General features: G+C 40.8%; 1 protein-coding gene across 2 annotated transcripts in view; it reads left to right on the top strand.

The window, feature by feature from the left end:
* Nucleotides 1-5,598: 5,598 nt before the first annotated feature.
* Nucleotides 5,599-23,330, top strand: part of ADAMTSL1 (ADAMTS like 1) — a 495,749-nt gene continuing 478,017 nt past the window's right edge. For both annotated transcript variants that reach the window (XM_039319408.1, XM_039319407.1), the window contains exon 1: nt 5,599-6,121. In XM_039319408.1, coding sequence (XP_039175342.1) covers nt 6,032-6,121 — 90 coding nt within the window. In that variant the 5' untranslated portion in view covers nt 5,599-6,031. The remainder of the gene's footprint in view (nt 6,122-23,330) is intronic.

Here is a 23,330-nt window from a genome sequence, read left to right as displayed (position 1 = left end):
AAAAGGGGGTACCATATATATTTCCAAAGATAAATAATGTTAAAGGGATGGAGCCATTATGAAAAACATGAACTCTTATTCCCTCTAACCTCAAGATCCCAATCCGAACCAGAGAGTATACCTAGGCACCAAGCCATGAAGTAATAACCAGCTACTTGATTGTGTGGTTAATTTATGGTTTAACTTATTATGTAAGATTAAGTTAGCTGTAGCTAAGCATGTCATGTGAACACAGCCAAAATGTCATCACAGCTGGGTTTATATGACAACTGAACCACAAACAAGTCAGCCACATATTAACCTATCATACCTATGCTATGTTATCATCCAGCAAACAGTTTAGTGTATCATGCATGCCCAGAAAATTGGGCTGAATCTACCGCAATAAAGTTTGCCATAAGAATATGAGCCATGTATCTCCATGGAAACTGTAAGTCCACCCAACTCTGTTTGAGTTTCTACTCCCTAATCTGCCTTTTTATTAACTAGGAGCACCTCTGTTTAAATTAAACTGCAATACTACTCAATTTGTGGCATTAATGTATTCCAACACATCTCTCTGTCCCAGCAAAATCTTTATAACATACTGCTTTAGTCAATATTTTTTATACTTGAAGACTAGGATATACAAACATACTCACAGGGTTTTGACAATTTCATCTATATAATATTTATACTATTACACTCTGGGAAAGCACTTGAATCTCTCTAAAAAAACTCATGCAGAAGAAGTTTATAGAAATGTTTACAGGTCTTTGGGGATCTTATTAACTTTTGATTTTGTTAGTTTAAAAATAAAAAAGAAAATATTAATTCGTTTTTAAAACCTCAAAGCAATATTCTAACTTCGTAAAAAGGCTGTGAGATCATTTTAAACATTAGGGGGAAAAGGGCAGTACATTTTTAGTGTGAAATTTGGCATGCCTTCTTAGAATTTCAGAGAATGATCTCTCTACACATTGACATTTGGTCTAATTATTAATGAATGCCAGTAATTTCTTCTAGCATATTTCTGTAGCTTTTTGGTTACATGAAAAGGTAACTGAAATTCATTCTTCTATCAATGTCCACTTTGCATATGGAAAAGGAATGCTTTTTAGAAATACATTACTTATATTGGGCTAGTTTTTGTTTTCTGTGTGGAAAATGTTCAGATGTTTATATCCAAATATACATTTCAGCTATGGTACTTTTGTACCATTTTAGTACAAATCCTACCTATTTCATTATTCACAAGAAAACCGATCCAACACCTATTGAAGCAAATGGAAACCTTCCCAGTTTCATTTTCGGTTTACTCTGGTGACAGTAAGAAGAGGAGGAAAATAGCATATGAAACTGTATGCATATTCCAATACTCCCAAGGGATGTGAATATGCCCAATAAATATGTGGTTGGGTGAAGATATAAACATCCTGAATTGTTCCTTCAAATATAATTGGCTCATAATTCTGAAGATTTAAACTCTTACCATGCCAGAATAGATATAGTTAAGAGCGTTCCATAACAAGAATGCATTTTAGGCAACAAAGCACATCTTCTTCAAAGGAAGAGTTAAAATCCAATCCCAACTCATTGTGTTAAGCCACAAAATTGTTATGATCGCTAATATTGTTGTAAGGCATGAATTATAGCTGAAAGAGTTGTGCAAAGCTACCATATTAATTATGTTTTGGGTGATGTGCAAAATAAAAATGTAAAGCAGAATCTTTATATTTATAGTTAACCATGATTTGCATATTCTGGGAGAAGGAATGAAACATAGCATTGTATTAGCTAAATGAATAGTTGGTAGACATAATTTTTAAAATACTTTGAATTCCCCATGTGCACATCAGGCTGAAGATTCATTAGAGCAAATGAGTATAAATCTCACATATTCCCTTATCTTTGAGTCAAGGAAGTTCATATGAAAGTTTAAAAAATTAACAAACATCCTCATTTTTCTATGAGGAAGACGTGCAAAATATCTCAGCAACAGTTTATATAATGCACAAAATATGAAGACAGCTATGTCTATTTTCAGCCTGTATACAAGCTGCTTAAACACCAACTAGTTTTATTTAGGATTCCAATACAACAGATTTGGTTTTTCAGTTAGCTGTGTCCTTTCTCAATGATCCAAGTACAATATTCAGATATTATATTCTAATGGAGTATTCACATATATAGTACTCATGATGAAAGCTGAGAAATAATATAACAATTATTGTTGTTACTTTGCAAGAGTTTGGGGGATTGAACCTGTATTTTTCATAATTCCAGGATGACAGTGTTCCTTTTTGCTTGTGTCTTATAATTTTATTAGCAGGCTTTATATGCAGGACAAAGTACTTATATCTGAGAATTGTTTTTTTTCAATTATCAAATATTTTAAGAATGGTATCTGAGGTATCCTAAAGAGTTCTGAGTTCTTAATAGTCTGTAGACTTACCTGCTATAAACAATTACATTGACTTAATTAGTACTTTTCTATTTAGCAAAGACAGACAACTAGAGTAGGTTTTCTTCTAAGTAATATCTAAGGGATGCAAACAAGTTTGTATCTACCGGTATATAATATTGTATTAAATGCTTTAGGGTTTCCATGTTAAACTACTAATTGTTACCATGTGTGGGTATTAGTACAGTTGGAGTTAGGTTTCACAATCTTTTTTGCCATTTGTTAAGTGAATCATGTGCGAATCCTGCTTCTTCAATTGACTTTGCTTGTCAGATGCCAGCTGAGAAGGTCATCTCACATGAGCCTGGGATGTTGCAGTGCTGGTTGCTGTGGCCATGGGGGTTGCAGCAAGTATGAAGACCATTTGTAAGTAACTTTTTTCAGTGCCACTGTAACTTTAAATAGTCACTAAATGAAATTCAAATGATCTGAATTTGCACATGGCACCTATTTTTTGATTATTGTTATGAATTCATGGCACTCTGCATTACAATCCTGCCAGGCCCTCCTGGCATGGTTGCATATGTGGTGCTCAACCTTAAATGTGGTGCTCCAGATACCCTATGTTGGAGGCTTGGCGGCTTCCAGGCGAACATAGATACTCTTCCTTCAGCCATGTTTTATCAAGGCTTGGCCCACATAATATGAGCATCTTGGCGTGACTGGAAAATTTTGTACTCTGGAAATAAGGGTCCTACAGGCATGTGGCTAAGTATGGGAAAATGGGACATGAGCACAGTGTTTGCTTAGATCCAGCCAATTTTGTAGCCTAGTAGCCATGACTAATGCTTCTGTGGCAGCTGGCCAGCCACTCTAGGTCAGTGATGGCGAAGGTTTTTAGAGACGGAGTGTCCAAAAACTGCCCCGCTCCACCCCCTGGCCCACCTACCTGCTCTGCCACCTGCCCCTGCTCCACCCCACTCCGCCCCCTGCTCCACCCCTGCAGGGCTACTCACTGCCTCCATGGCCTGCCACAGATCACCTAGGTGGCCCTGTAGCGCCATGGCAGCCACACCCTCCACCCGCACCCAGCAGCATCATCTGCACGCGTCAGGGCGCAAAGGTGGAGTCTTGTCCCTGCTGCATGGCTGTCATGTTCTTGGCTGCGCTGCTCCATGTGGATCGTGCCTGGGGGCGACTCTCTGGGGGGCTGTGGAGGGAGCCGGGGCTGGAGTAATGGTGCGTGCCCACAGAGAGGGCTCTGAGTGCCACCTCTGGCACGCGTGCCATAGGTTCGCCACCACTCCTCTAGGTACAGCACTATGGGCTTGCTCCTTGGTGCTAACTCTTTTATGCAGATGAAGCTATGCATGTCTTCTTTCTATACTTGCACAGAGATAAAAAAGCTGCTTTCTGCCTCTTATAAGAAGATGACATGACACTACGCTAGTAGGTGTCTATGCTGGTTTTTCCATCTTGTCTGCTAAGGGTAAGTTTAAGGCATATAATGCCATCAGCACCCCTAGCAAGAAACAGGAGTACTGGTACTTACAACATGAAGGCTGTTGACATTTAGAGAGTCTTCTATCTTCTCCAAAAGTTGGGTCTGCGGGGAAAAAAAAGCGTAGGTTAGAAAGAAAGAAATATATAATCACATCAGGAGATGATACATCTTAGGAGGGTTTTATTTGCGATATATCCTGCCATATGTCCAGCAGCTCCCTATCTCCTAGGACATACTGTATTGTTGTATTTCCTTCCTTACTGTCAAGAGAGTGCATACATTTCTCTGCAGGATAGTATGCATGGATTCCCTTGGTGAGGAAAGCATGGACATACTATGGGGAAGTTATCGTAAGGATAAAAATGAACCAGTGCTAACACCAAACATAGAGATATAATGAGCGGATGGCCCTACTGAGATGCAGTTGGCACATATGGAAATGGTTTTTGCTTGGTGCAGCTCTTTTCCTTGGTCTTGGGGTTACAGAAGTGGATGAAGAACATTGAGGGGTCCCTGTGGGTGGAATGCAGGCATTGCATAAATGCTGGCATAACCAATGGGAGTGGGAATACATTGGCAAGGAACTCATTAGGCCACCACACTATGGGGTCAGGGTGGTTAGCGCCTTAAGTGGTTCTCTTTTCCTTCCCTGCAGCTTAAGGAGGATTTTATATGAGTAGGCATGTATCTGGTACTGTGAGATGAACAAATAAATGTTAGTAGCTATGCTGCCGCTAAGAATCACAGGAAGAGTCAGGAGCATTCATTTATAATGAAATACACTTGTATGTAATATGTTTGTTGAGAAATTTCCCTGTGTCAATGATAGTCTTTTTAAAAAAAATAGATTCTGTGTTTGAGTAATCTCTCTGGCATACAAATGGTCCTTGACTTACAACAGTTCAATTAGTGACCATTCAAGGTTGCAACAGCACAGAAAAAAGTGACTTCCGACCCTTTTCACACTTACAACTATTGCAGCATGGTCACATGATCAAAATTCAGAGGCTTGGCAACTGACTCATATTTATGACATTTGCAGTGTCCCGAGGTCATGTGATCCCCTTTTGCGACCTTCTGACAAGCAAAGTCAATGAGGAAGCCAGAATCGCTTCACAACCGTGTTATTAAGTTAACAACTGCAGTGATTCACTTAACAACTATGGCAAGAAAAGTTTTAAAATGGGGCAACATTCACTTAACATCCATCTCATTTAACAATGGAAATTTGGGACTCAATTGTAATCATAAGTCAAGGACTACCTGTACTTCACAAAGCCTATTTTGGGGGTGTACAGACAATACTGTAAGCAGCTTTAAATGCAAGCTTGCAAGGTCCTGGGGCAGGTGAAGGAGCTGTAAATAGACATCTGGTAAACCACAATTGATTCCCCCCCCCCCAATCTACAGTATGTCATACACCCAGTTAAAGGCGGGAGGGCAGTGGCCACACACTTTCTGCCTGGATGAAATCAGGACTCGCTTCCCAATCGGAGAAAGGAGCTGCCTCGCGAGGGAGGCCGGTGCGTCCAGCGGCGCGCGTCGAATTCCGATCCAACGAGGCTATTCCTCGGGGGAAATCAGCGGTATCTCTTTAAGGCAAGTTAGATGGGCGACGCCCATTTCCACTCGCCCGCCCGCCCGCCCTGCAGACGTCTTTTAAATGTGCTTTTTCTCCACGCGTAGCGCTTCAAGTGAACCCCGACGCTGCAGCCGAGGCGAGAAAGCCCAAGTGAGAGGAAACAGCCCCACGGGCGAAGTGGTGCTTCCTCGCCGCTGTCCCCGGCCACCTTTCGTCGCCGAATCAGACACACCGAGGGGAACCGAGGAGCAGCAACAGCACCGCGCTTCCCACCCCCGTCCTGCCTTCCCGAACGCGGCAGAAGCGCAAATCCGGCTGCCTTCCTCCCCCCCCCCGCGGCTTTCCCTCAGGTGCCGCTCCGCCGAGCGCGTGTCCCGTCCCCGCCGCGCCCGTCTTGACCGTCCAGGGAGTCCTCTTGCGAGGCGAGGGGCGGCGAAGAGCCCGGGCGCTTTCTCAGGAGGAGGCGGCGGGATTCAAAACAGGAGGCGTCCGAAGGGATCGGGGCGCAATTTGCGCGCCTCCCTCTTTTCCCGCCCTTGGAACTGAGGGGTGGATTAAAATCATGGCAGCGCCAGGGCGGCAGTCACTGTGTGGCCGGAGAGTTGCCTCGCTCTTTTCAGTCACCTTGTGGCTCCTTTCCTCGGCTCCACAGGTAAGAGACGTTGCGTCCCCACACTTCTCTCTCCCCTCTTGGGTTATTAGAGTAGCTAGCTTCCCAATTGGGGGGGGGGCGGAGTGACAGGTGGACTCACAGGTGTGTGTAGTGTGGTTGTTTTGAGATCAGTGTGACTGAATCGAGGTTTCCATCTGAGGTTAAAAAAAGAAAACCCAAACACGTATGTTTCTTCTTGATTTTTCCTCACCTTCGTTTGTTTTCGTGAAATGCTAAGTGGTCCCTGTTGGTCCTCCGATGCCGTCAGCATTGTTGGCTTCTGGCAACTGTAATCCTGGAACTTCCTAACAAATTGAGATTTGAGCTCACTGGGAATTTCCTAACAAACTGAGGTTTGAACTCACTGAGATTTGAGCTCGCTGCTTAGTTCTTCCCACCTCTTCACACACACACACACACACACACAAAAACGGCAAATGCCATGGCTGGGGTTGACAGGTGTCACTTGCTATAAGAAACGGTGTTAAAGCTATTTTAAATACCTGACCTTTGATCTGTTACACGGCAACTGCAGGAAACTTTGAACTTTCAGAACATGACATATGAACATCAAAAATGTCTTTGGCTTGCAGAGTTGGGCATCTTTTCTGCTTCTACAGATAACCTCAGGAGAGGTTAATTTCTGCCAGTGCCTGTCTCTCTTCAGAAACTGCAAAGTGGGAAAATTTGTCCAGTTCCAGGAATTTGAGTTCTCCTTCATTGCATGTAAGTGGCAGGATGAGAAAAGAAGAAAAACAAACAAACAAACCCAAAATGGCTTTGGGCAACCAGTTTTAGTTTTAATCGTTGAATATGGGATAGGTTCTTATTGGTACACTGTCTTGTGGAATTTCTGAGGAGATTTGTCAGTTTGTGGTAAACTGTCAACTTGGGAGAGGGGAGGAAAAACATGAACCTGGGAACTTGCCTCAGAAGGAGAAAAAAAAAGAGAAATCCCTTAACACCGTTTTTGAAGGACATATTTCAGAGTTGAATTTTAACTTGAGTTGGAATGTATGTTGCCTCATTGGTTGATTTTCCCCCAAAATGGTGACATCTTCATTTGAAATACTCCTTTGTTTAAACCTGCTCTTTTCCTCCCTAGTGATGTAAATAATGAAGGCTTTTTTCAAATGCTGAAAGAACCTATAGATATTGTGTGGATTGTGCCAAGATACATCCTCTTAACTTTTTACTATACATATCTGTATAGCCAGTATGTAAACCAAAATTCTGTTTTCTTTTTCCTGCACTGAAGAAGCATGAACCATATACCAGACCCCATGGTTTCAGAACAAAACCTACAGTATTGTATGAATCCTACTACATTCATTTCAAAATTATTTCATTTTCAGTGACCATGTCCTTCCCATTGGTGTACAGAATTTGCTGAGTCTCTCATTAATCTATAGGACACCAAATTTTAATTTAATGATATTATTTGCATTATTTAAGGATATGTGTGGTCCCTTTAAACACAAATCATTTCTCTAATTTAACATCACCAACCATAACTTTTAACAAAGCATGATGATTGCATTTTGGAACATAAGTGAATAAACTGAAATAGGTCTGCTGCAGAGAACTTTTTTCAGACTTAGTAAGAAAGCTGTGGTTTGTGATTGCATAGTACACTGTATTCTCTTTCTCGTCAATATTAGATTTTCAAGCTTTTTACAAGAATGTTCAGATTTGAACTAAAATTTGGGATCCTCTTGTATTGCATGGATCTGAATTTAGTCTTGCCACCTGGCATCACTGTAAGTTGATTATAAAAATGTGTATATTAAATAATCTCATCAAAACATTTTTAATTGGGCACAATGCATCTGCTATCTAGGTTTTAAAATTGCAACCCACACTCATAATAGTTAAAATGTACTAGTGTACCATTGATTAAATTAAACAAATTTAAATGCCCAATAATTTATTAAAAATAATATAAATCAGTATAATGGTTTCAGTTATAAAGCTGTGCTACTTATCTTCTAAAGGCACTATTAACACTTCAAGACTACTCCAAACAGAATAGATTGCCTGAAAAGCAAGATAAAGAGGTTTTTACTTAAATACTTTAGAGCCATTATGTGATGAAGTTTGGATTACTTCTCTCTAGAGAATTAATACCAGTTACAGAGTAGTACGTTCTTTCCAGTGACACAACATGATAACATACAATAGGTTTCCTGAGAAAATCAGGCAAGCTCACAAAGAGAACATGTGCGTGCACTGTCTTTTACAGTTTTATAAGTTGTGAAGATGTGGATTGAATATGGAAGCCAAGAAATAGCTTGTCTAGCTCTATTAGGTAGGACCCAATTTTTCTGTTGAAAATTTAGTATTTATTACAGAAGAGATAAAATATGCTGGCTTTCAGTATGCTTGAGTAATTGTGGGTTTTGTTTTGCTTCTTTTGGTTGTTGTTAAAGTTACCCTGATCTGTTGGCTCAAGAATTCGTTTTGTTCCAGACAAGGCAACAGAATCAGAGGCTTGGAATGCTGCCAGAAGCAAAGAAGAATGCCCAAGCAGCTGCAAAGGGGACATAAAGTAATCATTTAGAATCTTCCTTCATTGATTTCATTAAAGAGGGTTGCTCTCATGGAACTCTGGATTTGTGCAAATACCCCCTGGACTATCCAGCCAGCTAGCTCACAATTGCCCTGGCCAGAAACATCCCCATTCCTCTCAGAGATCACTTTTCCAAAATATCATTTCAGTATGGTTTTAACATTGTTCTGTCAATTGGCTTTAGTTAAACAGCTAGACATTTCTCCAAGGCTTCTTTCATTGCTTAGGATAAGGGGATGGATTATTTGTCCTGTGTCATCCCAAATACAGCATTAAAGATGTTGTGGGTTTTTTTTTGTTCTGAAATCTATAATTGAGCTTAAGTTGGCACAATATATGTGTTATTTTGTCTGCCAATCAGAATAGTCATGATTTTTACTTGAGGGAAAAGTGTAGGGTTCTTTTGGACTTTAAAATTCATGCTGTCATCACACATCTGGATTAATGCAATGTGTTCTATATGAGACTCCTTGTTTGTCTGGTTATGTAATGCCTATCCTATGACCATTGCATTGTATACAAATAAGGTTCCAGGTGCAATTCAAACTGCGGTTTTTTTTCCATTAAGCCTGGGGCCAAGATGCAGAACTAACTCTTCATAGAGATGGCCTACATAACTCATCCAGTGTGGACCTCCCACCAGTATCTTTTAATGGCCCTGTAATGTAGGGGAGTTGAAGGGGACCAAGATTTACAAGCAATGTTTTTCTGCAACAGCCTGTATATTATGAAACAGTTTCCTTTCTCAAGATGTGATTGGCACCCTTCAATTATTGGCCTTTTGGAAACTGTCAAAGACAGAGTTGTTCCTTACATAGGTCCTTTGGGGAATAAATGGCCACATTACAGCTATTCCATGGTTATTTAAGTTTTTAGTGACTTCCATTTATTTGCTCTGTTATTGTGTTGTAAACCACCAAGAGTCATTTTTGTTGAAAAGAGAGGGGAGAGGAGGATAGGGAGAGAAAGAAAGAAATTGTACCTTGTGATACTTTCTTAACACTGATCTTGATTCCAAGGGATGAAATTCAAGGATAGAATCCAATAATTACTTTCTTGGATTGTGTTCTCTCATGAATGATATATACCCAACAACTAATAATAATTTATGAAATGTATGTGCTGCTCAGAGTTGCTCATAGTTGGAAAGCATATAAAATTACTTATTACAATTGTTTGTACAGTTAGCCAGATGTTTAGACTGGATTTGGCATTGTTATCCACCCATCAAGTTCCCACTGACCTGGGATAAGCAAATGTTATTTGATGGTGTATTGTTGCAGTTTGTAAGCTGTTCCAAGTAAAGCTACCTTTTGCTGGGACTGATTGTGATTTTGTCAATGCCAGTGGTGTTCAAGTGGTGTTCTAGTTGTTTTGGGATTACACCCAAGCTGCCTGTTACTATTGGTATTATCTTTGCTTTCCTCACAATCATTCCACTTCTGTTCGCAGGTCTTTGCATTCTGTTGCTTTGCAGAAGGCTGTGCATCACATTTTTAAATACCCTTATGAAGCCATTGGAGGAAATGCAGAAAGCTTGGGTCTTAATATGTGATTCATGATTATGTGAATAGCCCACAAACAATAAAATTATTATTATCTCTTGTTTCCTTCAACACATTTTGGGAAAGCTTTGGAAAATCTGTAAAGATATCAGAATACATATTACAGATGGATAAGAACAGTAAAATTAAGGCTGAATCAAATAACCTGGAGATTATAACTGAGTTCACAAATCTAAGCCATAATATGTGGGGGGTTTTTTGTTTAAAGTAAGACCTTTCTACAAATTTCATGCTGTAGTTAGAGAATGGGGAACTTGTAACTTCTCAGTATCCCTAAGCATCCTTCCTCACTGTCCTTTCTGTCCAGTTTTCCTAAGTACTGGAATATGATGACACCGGACAAACCACATATTTCCCAAATCTACCTCATTGCACTTACTCAGTAATATGTGTTGATACAGTTGATTATGGAGGTCTGTCAATTATGATGAATAATGCCAGTCATGTTGATTGCTGATGATATATTTTGAGGTTTAGTTGACAGTACTATTGCTGACAGTGCTGCTGCTGATCATCCTTAAAAACATAACAGGCTTGAAATTAAATTATTTAAATAATTGCCTTACTTTTATAAATATGCCTGAGACCTTAAATGGAACTTATTTTCATAGTGACACTGTATTTATGGTTCTTATAGTTTCTTTAAAGGTTCCAATGTTCCAATTGTTTTTTAAATATAGTTTCAAATCTTCATTTTAGAAACCAGAATGATTCTATTTAGATGTTTTATATTTTTATGTATCATGTTATCATTGAGAACCATCTTTAAAAATTATATTTCAAGCCTTTGACTTGAAAGTATAAATAAAATAGTTGAATTAAAGCACCACTAAAATATGTTATAACAAAAAAGGAAAGAACCGAACTCAGTGAGGCCAGACCCATAGAAATCATTAGGAAATTTATTATGATTAGGAAAGAGAGTTGGCCCCCACAAGATGTGATGCCTGCCAGCATAACTATCTATATTCAGTGGATAGGACAAATTCATGGAGAATGAATTTAACATGGCTACTGTATGGATTTCTTATTAAAATGTAGTCACAAAATATGCTATGTGATTTCTGTACTGGAGTCTCACCTTCGGTCTTTCCACTTCAATATAAAATATAAGTGCAGGTATTTATTTGAACACCCTCTTGGCATAGAATTATAATATTTATTCACTATGGTATTTCTATTTAGAAAAGAAGCACAAGCCCTTTTCTCAGTTGTGCATGGGAAACATCATTAAACATGTTAATGCTCTGAAAGTTGATATATTATTAATATTTGTATCTAAGAAATGTTGTAACGGCTCTGGTTATCTTGTCTAGTTGGATTATAAAAATGGTCCCTCTATATCAGTGGTTCTCAACCTGTGGGTCGGGACCCCATTTGGGGTCGAACGACCATTTCACAGGGGTCGCCAAACAAGGCTGTCTGCCATTTTTTTCCCCCTTTTCTTTGGCCACGCCCCTGGCACCCGGTGATGTATAAGTGGTTGGGGGTCACCACAACATGGGGAACTGTATTTTGGGGTCGCGGCATTAGAAAGGTTGAGAACCACTGCTCTATATGTAGTGTACAAGTTGGCTTTAAGCTTAAAAGGAATTATAGGTTCTCAGATAACTTTTCAATACTATTCTATAAGCTCAATGAAGGATATGTGTATGATATTGTAAAATACAGAAATTGAAGTAAATATTATATATTTTATATTATATATTTATAAATATATATTATATATTTCTCCTCCTGTGAAGAATAAAAAAGGCTTCCAATGTTATAAGTCATTTTCATGCTAGAAACTGGCATATTCTTTAGCGTCTATTCTTTCACTTTGATTGACAGAAAGTTGCTGGGGAAAAAGGTTGTGTTGCTTTTGATAGAATGGAAATTTGCAGTGAGTATTTATCAGTGCATTTTAAATAATAACCTGTGATTGATTTTTTTGACCAACGAGGGAATCCCTGAAATTGAATTCGCCATTGAATACAAGTTATTTATGGTGTTTACTTTGGTTTGTATGAGTGCTGACCATTGCTAGGCAAAAAAAAAGTGAACTGATTAAGAACAATTGGTAGTGCATTTAAAAGAAAACTGCAATCATATTCGGTATTTCACAGGAATGTGTAAGTCACATTATTGATCTTCAGTATTGGAAGATTGCAAGATGGGTTCTTTGCACAGAATGGCAAAGTTAAAAGCTTCAAGAGCTGAAAATTTCCAGCAATTGGCATTGCTCAAGAATGAAAATAAGGCATTTCTTCACTGTATCCTGATAGCTGACAAAACATGGCTTCATCATTATAAGGCAGAAATGAAGTATCAGTGAAGAAAAGTCATTGCAGGGTTTGATCAGTGAAAAAGTACAAAATCCAAGCTTTGTAGGAAAACTCATGGTTCTAGATCTTTGGGATACAGATGGTGTTTCAAAGAAACATTATCTATACTGGATTGTGTTGTATAAAATAAAGATGGGATATAAATCTAATAGTAATAATTCACACAGATTTCCTTGAACCTGACACTATTGTTAGTACAATACTCAAAACTTTGAGACAATAATTAAGCAGAGATTGAAAGCACAACAAGTAAATGATGCTGCAATCATACATCACAAGCCAACCAAGAATTAATTGTGAAATTGGATATCATATTATTTCATCCATCACATAGTCCAAACTTAGTGACCCCAAAACTGAAGGAATACCTTTGTGGGCATCTGTTTGATCAAATGATAAGATGGAAAGAACTGTCAGGACCTGGTTGAAGGGACACGGTGTGCACTGCTTTGGTGGCACTTTTAAAAAGCTTGTCCATCATTGGTAGAAGTGTGTAGCATTTCTGCCAATTATGAAGTGTCTTTGACTTTATGATCATTTACTTAATGACTGTTTGAAATCTGAAAAGTGAAAAAAGTGACTTGTGTCTGGCCCTCAATTACCCGACCGCAATTGAGACTTCGTTTTGGTTGCTAAATGACATGATCATTAAGTGAGTCATCATGTGGTTGGACTTGATTTTATTACTTTTTTACTGTGATCAAGTGAATCACCATGGTCATGAAGCAAATTATGAATCATGTGGTCATTAAGCAAATCCAACTTCTTCAACTGATTTTGCTTGTCATAAGCTGAGTGGGAAGACCGCAAATTGTGACCATGTGATTGTAAGACATGCAGTGGTCATAAATGTGAGCCAGTTGCCAAATGCCCAAATTACGATCATGTGATTGAGGAGTGGTGCAACATAGCTTCGAGGATGGATCATTAATCACTTTTTCTGAGGCTGTCATAACTTTGAACCATTGTTAAATGTTCAGTTGTAAGTTGAGGACTATCTGTAATTGAGGTACCTGTAATTTACCAATTGAATAAAATTGTTATTTTACTCATGAAGAAAGGAGATACTTCAAGGTCAAGTAATGTCAATTTTTATTAGAATATTGAAAATATCAATGCACTTTGCCATATGATCTTAAGAAGCTTCCATTCAAATTAAACAAAGTAATAAAATCTCCAGGATTCAAGTATTCTTACACACAATGTTCTACTTCTACTTATTTTAAAAATGTTGCTGAAAATAGGTAGATTGACTGTAGAGATCTTTTCCTAGATCTTAGCAGTTTGGCAAAAAGGAATAAAACAGGCATATTGGTGAAGTTGTGTAGTTCCATGTTAATAAATAACCCTAGGTAAAGAAAAAGTCACCTTGCATTTTTATTCTCCTTACTACTTAATCTGAAGTTAAAACAAATCTGTAAAATGACTTGTGTTATTTAAACTATTTTAAGAAAAGCACTTGCATTTTGCTAACACTATAACATGCTCAGTTTTTATGTTTGCATCTGTCCATACAAGTACAGAGTGGTCTGATCTATAAATACTATTTGTTGATGGGAATAAGAGAGAACTATGAGTACAATAGGATTAAATGCCGAACATACCAGTAAATGTGTATGATTCCTTGCCTGCACAGCCCACCACTTGCTTGGCTGTCTATGAATGCATTTAGAAGAAATCATTAATGGAAAGTATGGCAAACATCACTTGTATCAGAAGGTACACATGTAGAGATGTTGGTTTATACCTATGATGGCATTTATGCAGACCTCCAGCATACTTCTGTCTACACTTTTATAAAAAATGATTACAATGAGTACAAGAAAAAATACTTTGGATTGATTATGAAAATCCTATTTGTGCATTATGCTAATTTGTCTTCTAGTCTGTGAGATGACTTCCATTTTTTTCAAATATTTTGTTAATCTTTATATATTAGTAATTATAGTGGTGGGATTCAAATATGTGAACAACTAGTTCCCTGTGTGGATGTCGCTTCTGGAAGTCCATTCTGGCCTGGGCAACAAAACATTAGCTACCGGTTCTGCCGAACTGGTGTGAACTGACTGAATCACACCACTGGTTAATTCATACTTTGCCTCCCAATTACTGTTTCATTCCAATGAAGAAGTAATTGTCTAGGACAGAAGTGTCAAACTGCTGGCCCATGGGCCAGATGCATCATAGCGAAACTGCGCCCACCCCATTGCCAGCAATGGCAAAAAAGTCGTAATACATCTTGACATCTCACGTGACATTGCGAGTTTGATACCCCTGGTCCAGGATGATGTTTGCCTGAATAATATTTAAAAATACTGTTTTTGGGGATGGTAAAAACTTTCTCCTGCATAAAGAATACTAAAACAGAAATGTCAACGCTGCTAACATCGGATGTTCTTGCATTGACAACAGATGGAAATGCAGCCATTTTTCTCTACTGCTTTTAGAGTTAGTTGATGCTGGGAGGGGGAATATGGATGAGAGTCCAGCTAGTCATAACAATAATAACTCAGCTGTGGGACTCCAAGGTCATTGGGCCCAGAGTTGATAGAGTTTTGGCGGGCTGGGGAGAAAGCCTACACTTCAAGCTAATTGGGGAATGTGATTTATGATTGTTTATTGGAGGAGGAAATTGTGCTTTGATACTTTGTATCCAGGGGAGAGGAATTTAGTTTTTGGTTTCGACTATGTAGTGCCGATACTTTGTTTCTTGAATAAAAGATTCTTTAAGGTAAACAATGCCTCAAAGTTCTTTTGAAGAGTTTCATCTGTCAGAACCATGACATTAAACCAAAAACTCCAATTTTTACCTAACTATCTTGGGGTCCCGAGCCGCAGTCGCTGTCCCTAGAATTGAGGGATAGACCAACAAAGATTCGAGGAAGATCTCAATATGGAGAAGGAAGGAGTGCTTGAAACCAGCATCCCGGCAGTGACTGCTACCTCAGAGAAGGGAGCACAGGCCAGCGTGCCAGTGGAGAAGGAACTTTTTCAGTTCTCTCAGATGGAGGCAAGACCCAAGCTGCGAGGACAGCTGATCTGGTCATCGGGATGGGCCTTATACAGTGGATACTCTAGACACCTCGAGTCGGCCTTGCCACAATCAAGTACTTCGAAGGCGGATGAGGTTGAGCTGCAAGGAGGGGCTTCCCACAAGTCGCATTCTTTGGACCGGTGGAGAACCATGAAATTGACTACCATTGAGGACTCGGGTGAGTGAAAGTACCTGTCCGCAGTCCGTAGTCAATCAGTGGAGAAATTAGTGGAAATATTTGAGGAGCTGGAGATGAAAAGTGGAGAACAACCCTCCCGTTCTCCACATGCGAGCGATCATGATGATTGGCAAGGCAGCCACCAACTCATGCCAAGGGAAAGTCCCAGCTCCACCTGTGCAGTTAAAGCAGCTTCCTTGTCTTCAAAGCCACCTACCATGCCTCCAGCCCCACGGGGAGAGACAGCTCCAGTCGTCGCCCCTCCAAAAGCCCAGATTGCTGCCGTCAAGATCAGAGCCCTAGCTGTCACCAGAACAGCCGAAGCCCGGATCAACATACTTACCGGCCACTCAGCCCGGGGCCTGGGGCCCATACAGCAACCCATTGCCCAATGCAGCCCCACAGATGCCAGCTGTTGCTGACGGTGCAACAACTGAACTGGGGGTGGCTGCAGCCCCTGAATGTGCAGCAGCAGATGGGGGCCTTGCAGCAACTGGGGATGATGCAGCCACCAGGGGGTCAGCAACCGCTGGGAATACAGCAGCAGCAGTGGGGCTAGCCACCATCTCCGAATGTGCAGCAACCGCTGAGGGGCCCACAACTGATGGGGATCCAGGAAGAACCACCCCTAGGGCAGCAGGGGGTCCTACAACAACTGGGGATGCCACAATCATCCGTAGGTCAGCAGCAGTAGGGGTGACAACAGCCCCCGCACATGCAGCAACCATTGGGAGGCCCGCAGCAACTGGGGGTGCCATTTCAGCAGCCACTGAGACCATTGGGGGTCATACAGCAACTGGGGATGCCACAGCCACCAGCAATGCAGCAGCAGCCATGGGGGTGGCAACAGCCCCCGAACGTGCAACAACCGCTGGGAGGCCTGCAGCAACTGGGGATGCAGCAGCTGCCATGGGGAGGCCAGCAACCACCGGAAATGAAGGCTCCTTGGGGAGCGTAGCAACCACTGATGGCATCACCTCTTAGAGAAAACTTCAATGGAGACCCAGAGAAGCTGATCTTTTTCCTCAACCAGATGTGTTCTCACTTGAACCGTGGTGCCTATTTCTACCTGAACCCAGCCGCTATGGTTGACATGGTTGCATGGAAGTAGAAGCATTCCGTGTGGCTGAACAATTTATACAACGAGCAAGCACCCGAGTTGGGGGACCCCCATCTCTTCCTCCTAGGACTGAGAGCATGGTTCGAGGACCCATTCATTGCCCTCAAAGCGGAGGAGAAAGTCCACAAGATAAGACAAGCCGGCAGGCCTGCACTGGAATACGTACGAGAGTTTTGCAATATAGCCGGCCGAATAGAGAGGGGGCTCAAGCAATCCCTAGTCCATCACTTCAAGGAGGGACTAGACCAGGGGTAGGCAACCTTGGCTCTTTTATGACTCATGGACTTCAACTCCCAGAATTCCTGAGCCAGCATGTCTCAATATGGAAACCTCTCCCTTTCCCCTCAACATGGCTGGCTCAGGACTTCTGGGAGTTGAAGTCCACGAGTCATAAAAGAGCCACGGTTGCCTACCCCTGGACTAGACGACCACCAGTCCCTTACCCTCAACAGCAGAATAGACCTGGACCACCAGCGAGAAAGAAACCAGCCCAGCAGCCAGCGAAAGAGAAATCCAACTGGATCATGCAGGAACCCATTGCCCAAGTCATGTCCCCCAGGCAGGAGAGTACTGAGACCCAAGCCGGACCTGCCGCTGCTTTATCCTCCTACAACAGCGACAACAATGGAGAGAACGACCCCATGGTGAGTTGACAGGTTCCACCTTTTTTCACTACCTGCCAAACTCATAATCCCTAAGACGGGCGCACAGGTAGATTTGAAAGTACTAGTGGACTCTGGATGCTCCTGGTATGTTATTAGCTTGTCACTTGCCCTGAAAATGGGCATACGAGCAAGACTGCTCTCCAAACCCATGAGATTTGAGCAAGCCAATGGCTCCCTAATGGGAGGAACTTTAATCACGCAGTTGACTGAACCCCTACAGTTAGAAATAGGTGAGCACTGGGAGTTCATTTGTTTCATGGTGGCTCCAAAAATGACTGAAACCGCGATCCTAGGGCTAGCCTGGTTAGACAAATGGAAGCCATTTATCTGGTGGGAGAAGGGAATGAGGACGTGAGGTTACCTATAGGACCCAAGCCCCCCCTTAACTTGACACACGTTACAGGAGAACTTAGCCCACCCAATGAGCTAGTGCAAATAGTTGCCTTATCTCAACCAGGCGAGCCACTTAACCCCAGCGAGTACCAGGACCTAGCACAGGCATTTAGTGAGAAAGAATGTGACACCCTGCCTCCCCACCACCCAATGATTGCTCTATCAAACTGTTACTGGGAGCCAAACTCCCATGACCGAGAATGTACGCTATATTTTCCCTTGAAATGGAGGAGATGCAGCAGTATGTGGACAAGAAACTAGCGAGGGGATTTATCGAACGGGCCAAGTCTGCTGTGGGAGCCCTGGTGTTATTTAAAGAAAAAAAGACGGGTTGCTTTGTCTCTGTGTGGATTATAAAGGTCTGAATGCTGTGAGTGTGGAAAACAAATACCTCTTCCCCCTCTTGAAGGACTTACTAACCCACCTGGCAAAGGGGAGTGTCTTCACTAAGTTGGATTTGAGAGAGGCATACTACTGGGTGAGGATAAAGAAGGGAGATGAGTGGAAGACTGCCTTTAACTGTCCCATGGGGAGCTACCAATTTAAAGTTTGGACTACAGGGGGCTCCAGCTGTCTTCATGCAGCTGATCAATCAGGTACTACATGACCATTTATACAAAGGGGTCTTGGTGTATCTTGATGACATCCTGATATACAGCACTAATATGGCTGACCACGTAAAACTAGTGAGAGAAGTGCTAAAGAAACTGTTGAATGCCAAACTTTATGTTAAACTATCAAAGTGTGAGTTTCAACAGACCTAACTAGATTATCTTGGCTACAGAATTTCCAGCGAAGGCATTGAAATGAGTGTGACCAAAGTGAAAGCCATAATTGAATGGCAGCCCCCAAAGACTCGTAAACAACTTCAGAGCTTTCTGGATTACCAATTTCTACCACCAGTTCATCCCCTCCTTTGCTGAAGTTGCCTTACCCCTAACGGAATTACTGAAAACAGGGAAGGAGGGAGGAAAGCCACATCTGGGCCAACATTAGCATGGACTATGAACTGTCAAACTGCTTTTGAGAATTTAAAAAGACTATTTGCGGTCAAATCGGTTTTAAAGCATCCTTGCCCAGGGAAGCCCTTTGTGATTCAGGCCAGTGATGTGGCCATCGGAGCTGTGTTATTTCAAAAGAACCAGAGTGGGACCCTACAACCCTGCGCCTACACCTCGAAAAAATTCACTCTGTGCGAGAGGAGGTGGGCTGTGTGGAAGAAGGAAGCCTTTGTGATACAATGGCGACACTAGAAGGGAGCCAGGTGCCTTTCGAGGTATGGACTGATCACAAAAACCTAGAATCACTGAAAACTCCCCGCAAATTGTCCCCAAAATAAGTACAATGGGCGCAATACTTTAACTGGTTTAATTTCACTCTAAAGTACATACCCGGGGAGAAAAAATTTATTAGCCGATGCTTTATCCAGACTGCCCCAGTACAAGAGATAGCGTGAAGAGGTTAAGGAAGCAGTTATTTCCACTCCACAAACTACTTCTCAACTCATGCCGTGCAGAGTCCTGCCTTCAAGAGTCCCAAACCCCGATGACCTTGGAGCAAAGAAAATAAAACGAGAGCTCCTCACCGACCAATGGTTCAAGGGCAATCAAACCTCCCTAACTTGCAGGGATGGTTTGGCTTACAAAGGGGGAAAACTGTACTTGCTCGAAACCCTCTACCTTAATGCCCTCCATCACAGCCATGATGTAAAGCAGGCTGGGCACTTTGGATATTTAAAAACACTTTATCTCATCCATCAACAATTTTGGTGGCTGGGGTTGAAATGGGATGTAGAAAACTATGCCCGGAATTGTGCTGTATGTGCTACCATGAAAAGAATTCTGGGGAAAACCCCTGGGTTATTATAACTGGTGGCGGACCTTTCCCAACCATGGGAAGAAATTGCTATGGATTTTATAGTAGACCTACCTGAAAGTAGGGGAAATACGGTCATCTGGACTGTGATAGATCTGTTTTCAAAGCAGGCTCACTTTATTGCCTGCAAAGGGCTCCCGTCCGCCCAATGACTAACCAAGATGTTCCTGAAACACATCTACAGACTTCATGGTGCACCAAAACGAATAATCTCTGACAAGGGGGTGCATTTTACAACTAAGTTTCGGAGGAGTTTTCTTAAACTAATTGGCTCATCTCAAGGACATCATTGGCCTTTCACCTGTCTACCAATGGGGTGGCTGAATCGGCGAACTCAGTGGTGGAACAGTATCTCCGATGCTATGTTCATTATCAACAAACTAACTGGACTGACCTCCTCCCTTTTGCAGAGGTGGCTTACAATAACTCTGTTTACAGCAGCACCGGCTTCACACCTTTTAAAGTGGCTATAGGACAAGAGTTCAGCCCAATACCCAAATATCCTCAAGGATGCTCCTCTTCCCAAACTCTTGATCAATGGGTGAGGGGGTGGGAAGAAGTCTGGAAAACCATGAAAACTGTTTTGAAAAAGGCTTCCGAGACATACAAAAACAGGCAGATAAAAAAGAGCTCCTCAAAGGACATTCCAAGTTGGGGAAAAGGTTTATCTGTCCACCAAATATTTACGACTTAAGTTATCTAGTAAGAAGTTAGGACTGAAGTACATAGGACCCTTCCCCATTGTAAAGATTATTAACCCAGTCATGGTAGAACTAAAACTTCCCAGGCTCTTAGGGAAAGTTCACCCCGTTTTCCATTATAGCCTGTTGAAACCTTTTGGGATTCCACCTTAAGACCTCCCCCTAAAAAGACACCTGGACCTTTTGTAGTGGCAGGACAGACTCACTATGAAGTAAAGTGTATTCTCAATTCAAGAATTTTTAAAGGGAAATTGCAGTACTTAGTGCAATGGAAGGGATATCCATTGTCTGAAGCCACCTGGGTGAAATCTAGCGATGTAAAAGTTGACAGACTCATTAATAGGTTCTATAAAAACACCCTAATAAACCAAGAGGCAACCCCTAACCTGTGCTTTTTTTTTTTTTTTTTTTTGCATTACAGGATCTGTCCTTTTTGTAAGGGGGGCTGGATGTCAATGCTGCTAACATTGGATGTTCTTGCTTTGACAACAGATGGAAATGCAGCCGTTTTTCTCTACTGCTTTTAGAGTTAGTTGATGCTGGGAGGGGGAATGTGGATGAGAGTCCAGCTAGTCATAACAATAATAAGTCAGCTGTGGGAGTCCAAGGTCATTGGGCCCAGAGTTGATAGAGTTTTGGCGGGCTGGGGAGAAAGCCCATGCTTCAAGCTAATTGGGGAATGTGATTTATGATTGTTTATTGGAGGAGGGAATTATGTTTTGATACTTTGTATCCAGGGGAGGGGAATTTAGTTTTTGGTTTCGACTATGTAGTGTTAATACTTTGTTTCTCGAATAAAAGATTCTTTAAGGTAAACAATGCCTCGAAGTTCCTTTGAAGAGTTTCATCTGTCGGAACCATGACATAAAGATACATTGCAGAAAATCTAGAGCAATATACAATATACCTTAGCCCTTCTGTGAAACAGGAAAACATGTAACTTGTGTTTGTTTGTTTGTGGTTTTATAATAACTCATAGTTTGAATCAGTTATTTTCTCCAACTAATTCAGTCAATAAATTGTTCTTTCTGGTCCAAAATAGCATGGAATTCTCTGATAACCAATTAAGGAATAAGAATTGATATAAGCAGATACCTACACAAGTATTTATAATGAATAGTTTACTTTTAAAAAAGGGTGCTGGTTGTTTAATTTCAAAGAATGAACTTTTCACATGTGGCAGTTGAAAGAGTTCTTATTGATCCTTCAAAGAATTGAAACAGAGCTCAGTATGACAGATATGATGAATGCCAGAGAAACTGTTGGCCCAGAAAGAACATATGGTGCTTGTGTTTGGATTTTAGAGGTTGAAGTAATGGAGAGCAAGTCACAGATGGAGACTATCTAGACTGTTCCCCAGGGAAAAACATGTGAAGAAGGTTTGGGAGTGATAGAGTACTGTCAATAGCCCTGTAAATGAATATTGATGTACATTCCTTTCCAGTATTTGTTGAGGGTGGAATGGAACTGAACCATGGTGCTGCCTGACGAGAAAAGCCATCAGCCAATCATAGGATGATGGGTAATTTGCTATTTTAACATTTAAACTTGGAGCAGATGTTGGATTTTTGACAAAGACAAATTGAATACCTTCAATTGATGTATCTGCTGTTTCCCTCCCATCACTATTCTAATAAATGCAAACTACAATTTTTATTCCTAATATGACCCTGCAGAAGAAAGGTACAATAGGTTTGCAATGTCAAGTATGAAATGAGAAAAATTGACCCATTATTTAACTTGTCTATTTGATAGATGTATCCAGGAAAGACCACACAGACACACACTTATGATTCAATGCTGCTGTGGTTGAAGAGACCCAAAATAAAATGTGAACTTTTAGAAAAGGACTATTATTGCAAAGTATCTAACAAAGGAAACTTAGTTCAAACTTTATTACACTGTATAATAGAAATCTTTGTAAGCAGACTGGGTATTTTGAGAGTGTAGCTTTTATGTGTGATTTTTTCCCCTGTTTACAAAATAGCTGCCACTGAGACATAGCCAGGCACTTATATACCAAAAGGTAAACATTAAAACACAGATATCGCTAAACATATTTGTCCCCCATTCAATCATGTCTGATTGTCAGACTGCCTGGACAAGTCCCTGCAGTTTTCTTGGCAATGTTTTTCAGAAGTTGTTTGCCATTGCTTCCTTTCTAGGGCTGAGGGAAAATAACTGGCCCAAGATCACCTAGCTTGCTTTGTGCCCATGATGGGACTAGAATTCAAGATCTCCCGGTTTCTAACCTGGTGCCTTAATCACTACACCAAACTGGCATAAAATATGTATGTTTAGAATTATCTCAACTTGTAATTTTTTATTTACTAAGTTAAATTATCATTTGTCTATAAGGTGTTTTTATAACTATGACTCATACTTTTTGTGAATTTGTATATTGAAGTAATTGATGACACATGTTTTACATACACTTGCTATGTTCTGGCTAATAAAAATGGTTAAGGTTGCAAAGCACTATATCAGTAGACAAATGTTTTGTATGTATATCTGGGATTTTGAAACCATATTGTGGACACTGCCACAAAATGTTTGTTCTCAGAGAGAGTTACACTTTCAAGTGTTAAAAAGAGAATCATCAGTAACAAAGCACCATTTATTGGATGAAGTTGCTTCCGTCTATTCCCTTGTTGATCCTTCCTATTCTCACTCTAATAAAACATAAAATAGTGCACACAGAAAAATCATTGTGTTCACATTTTATTACTGATCTTATTTAAAGACTATTGAAATGCATGGACTGGCAATATATGTGAGTGGA

The sequence above is a fragment of the Crotalus tigris genome, unplaced genomic scaffold (genome assembly GCF_016545835.1).
Source record: "Crotalus tigris isolate CLP2741 ecotype Arizona unplaced genomic scaffold, ASM1654583v1 scf7180000023589.2044511, whole genome shotgun sequence".
Lineage (NCBI taxonomy): Eukaryota > Metazoa > Chordata > Lepidosauria > Squamata > Viperidae > Crotalus > Crotalus tigris.
Note: the sequence above shows the minus strand (reverse complement) of the source record. Positions and strands in the feature narration are given on the sequence as shown.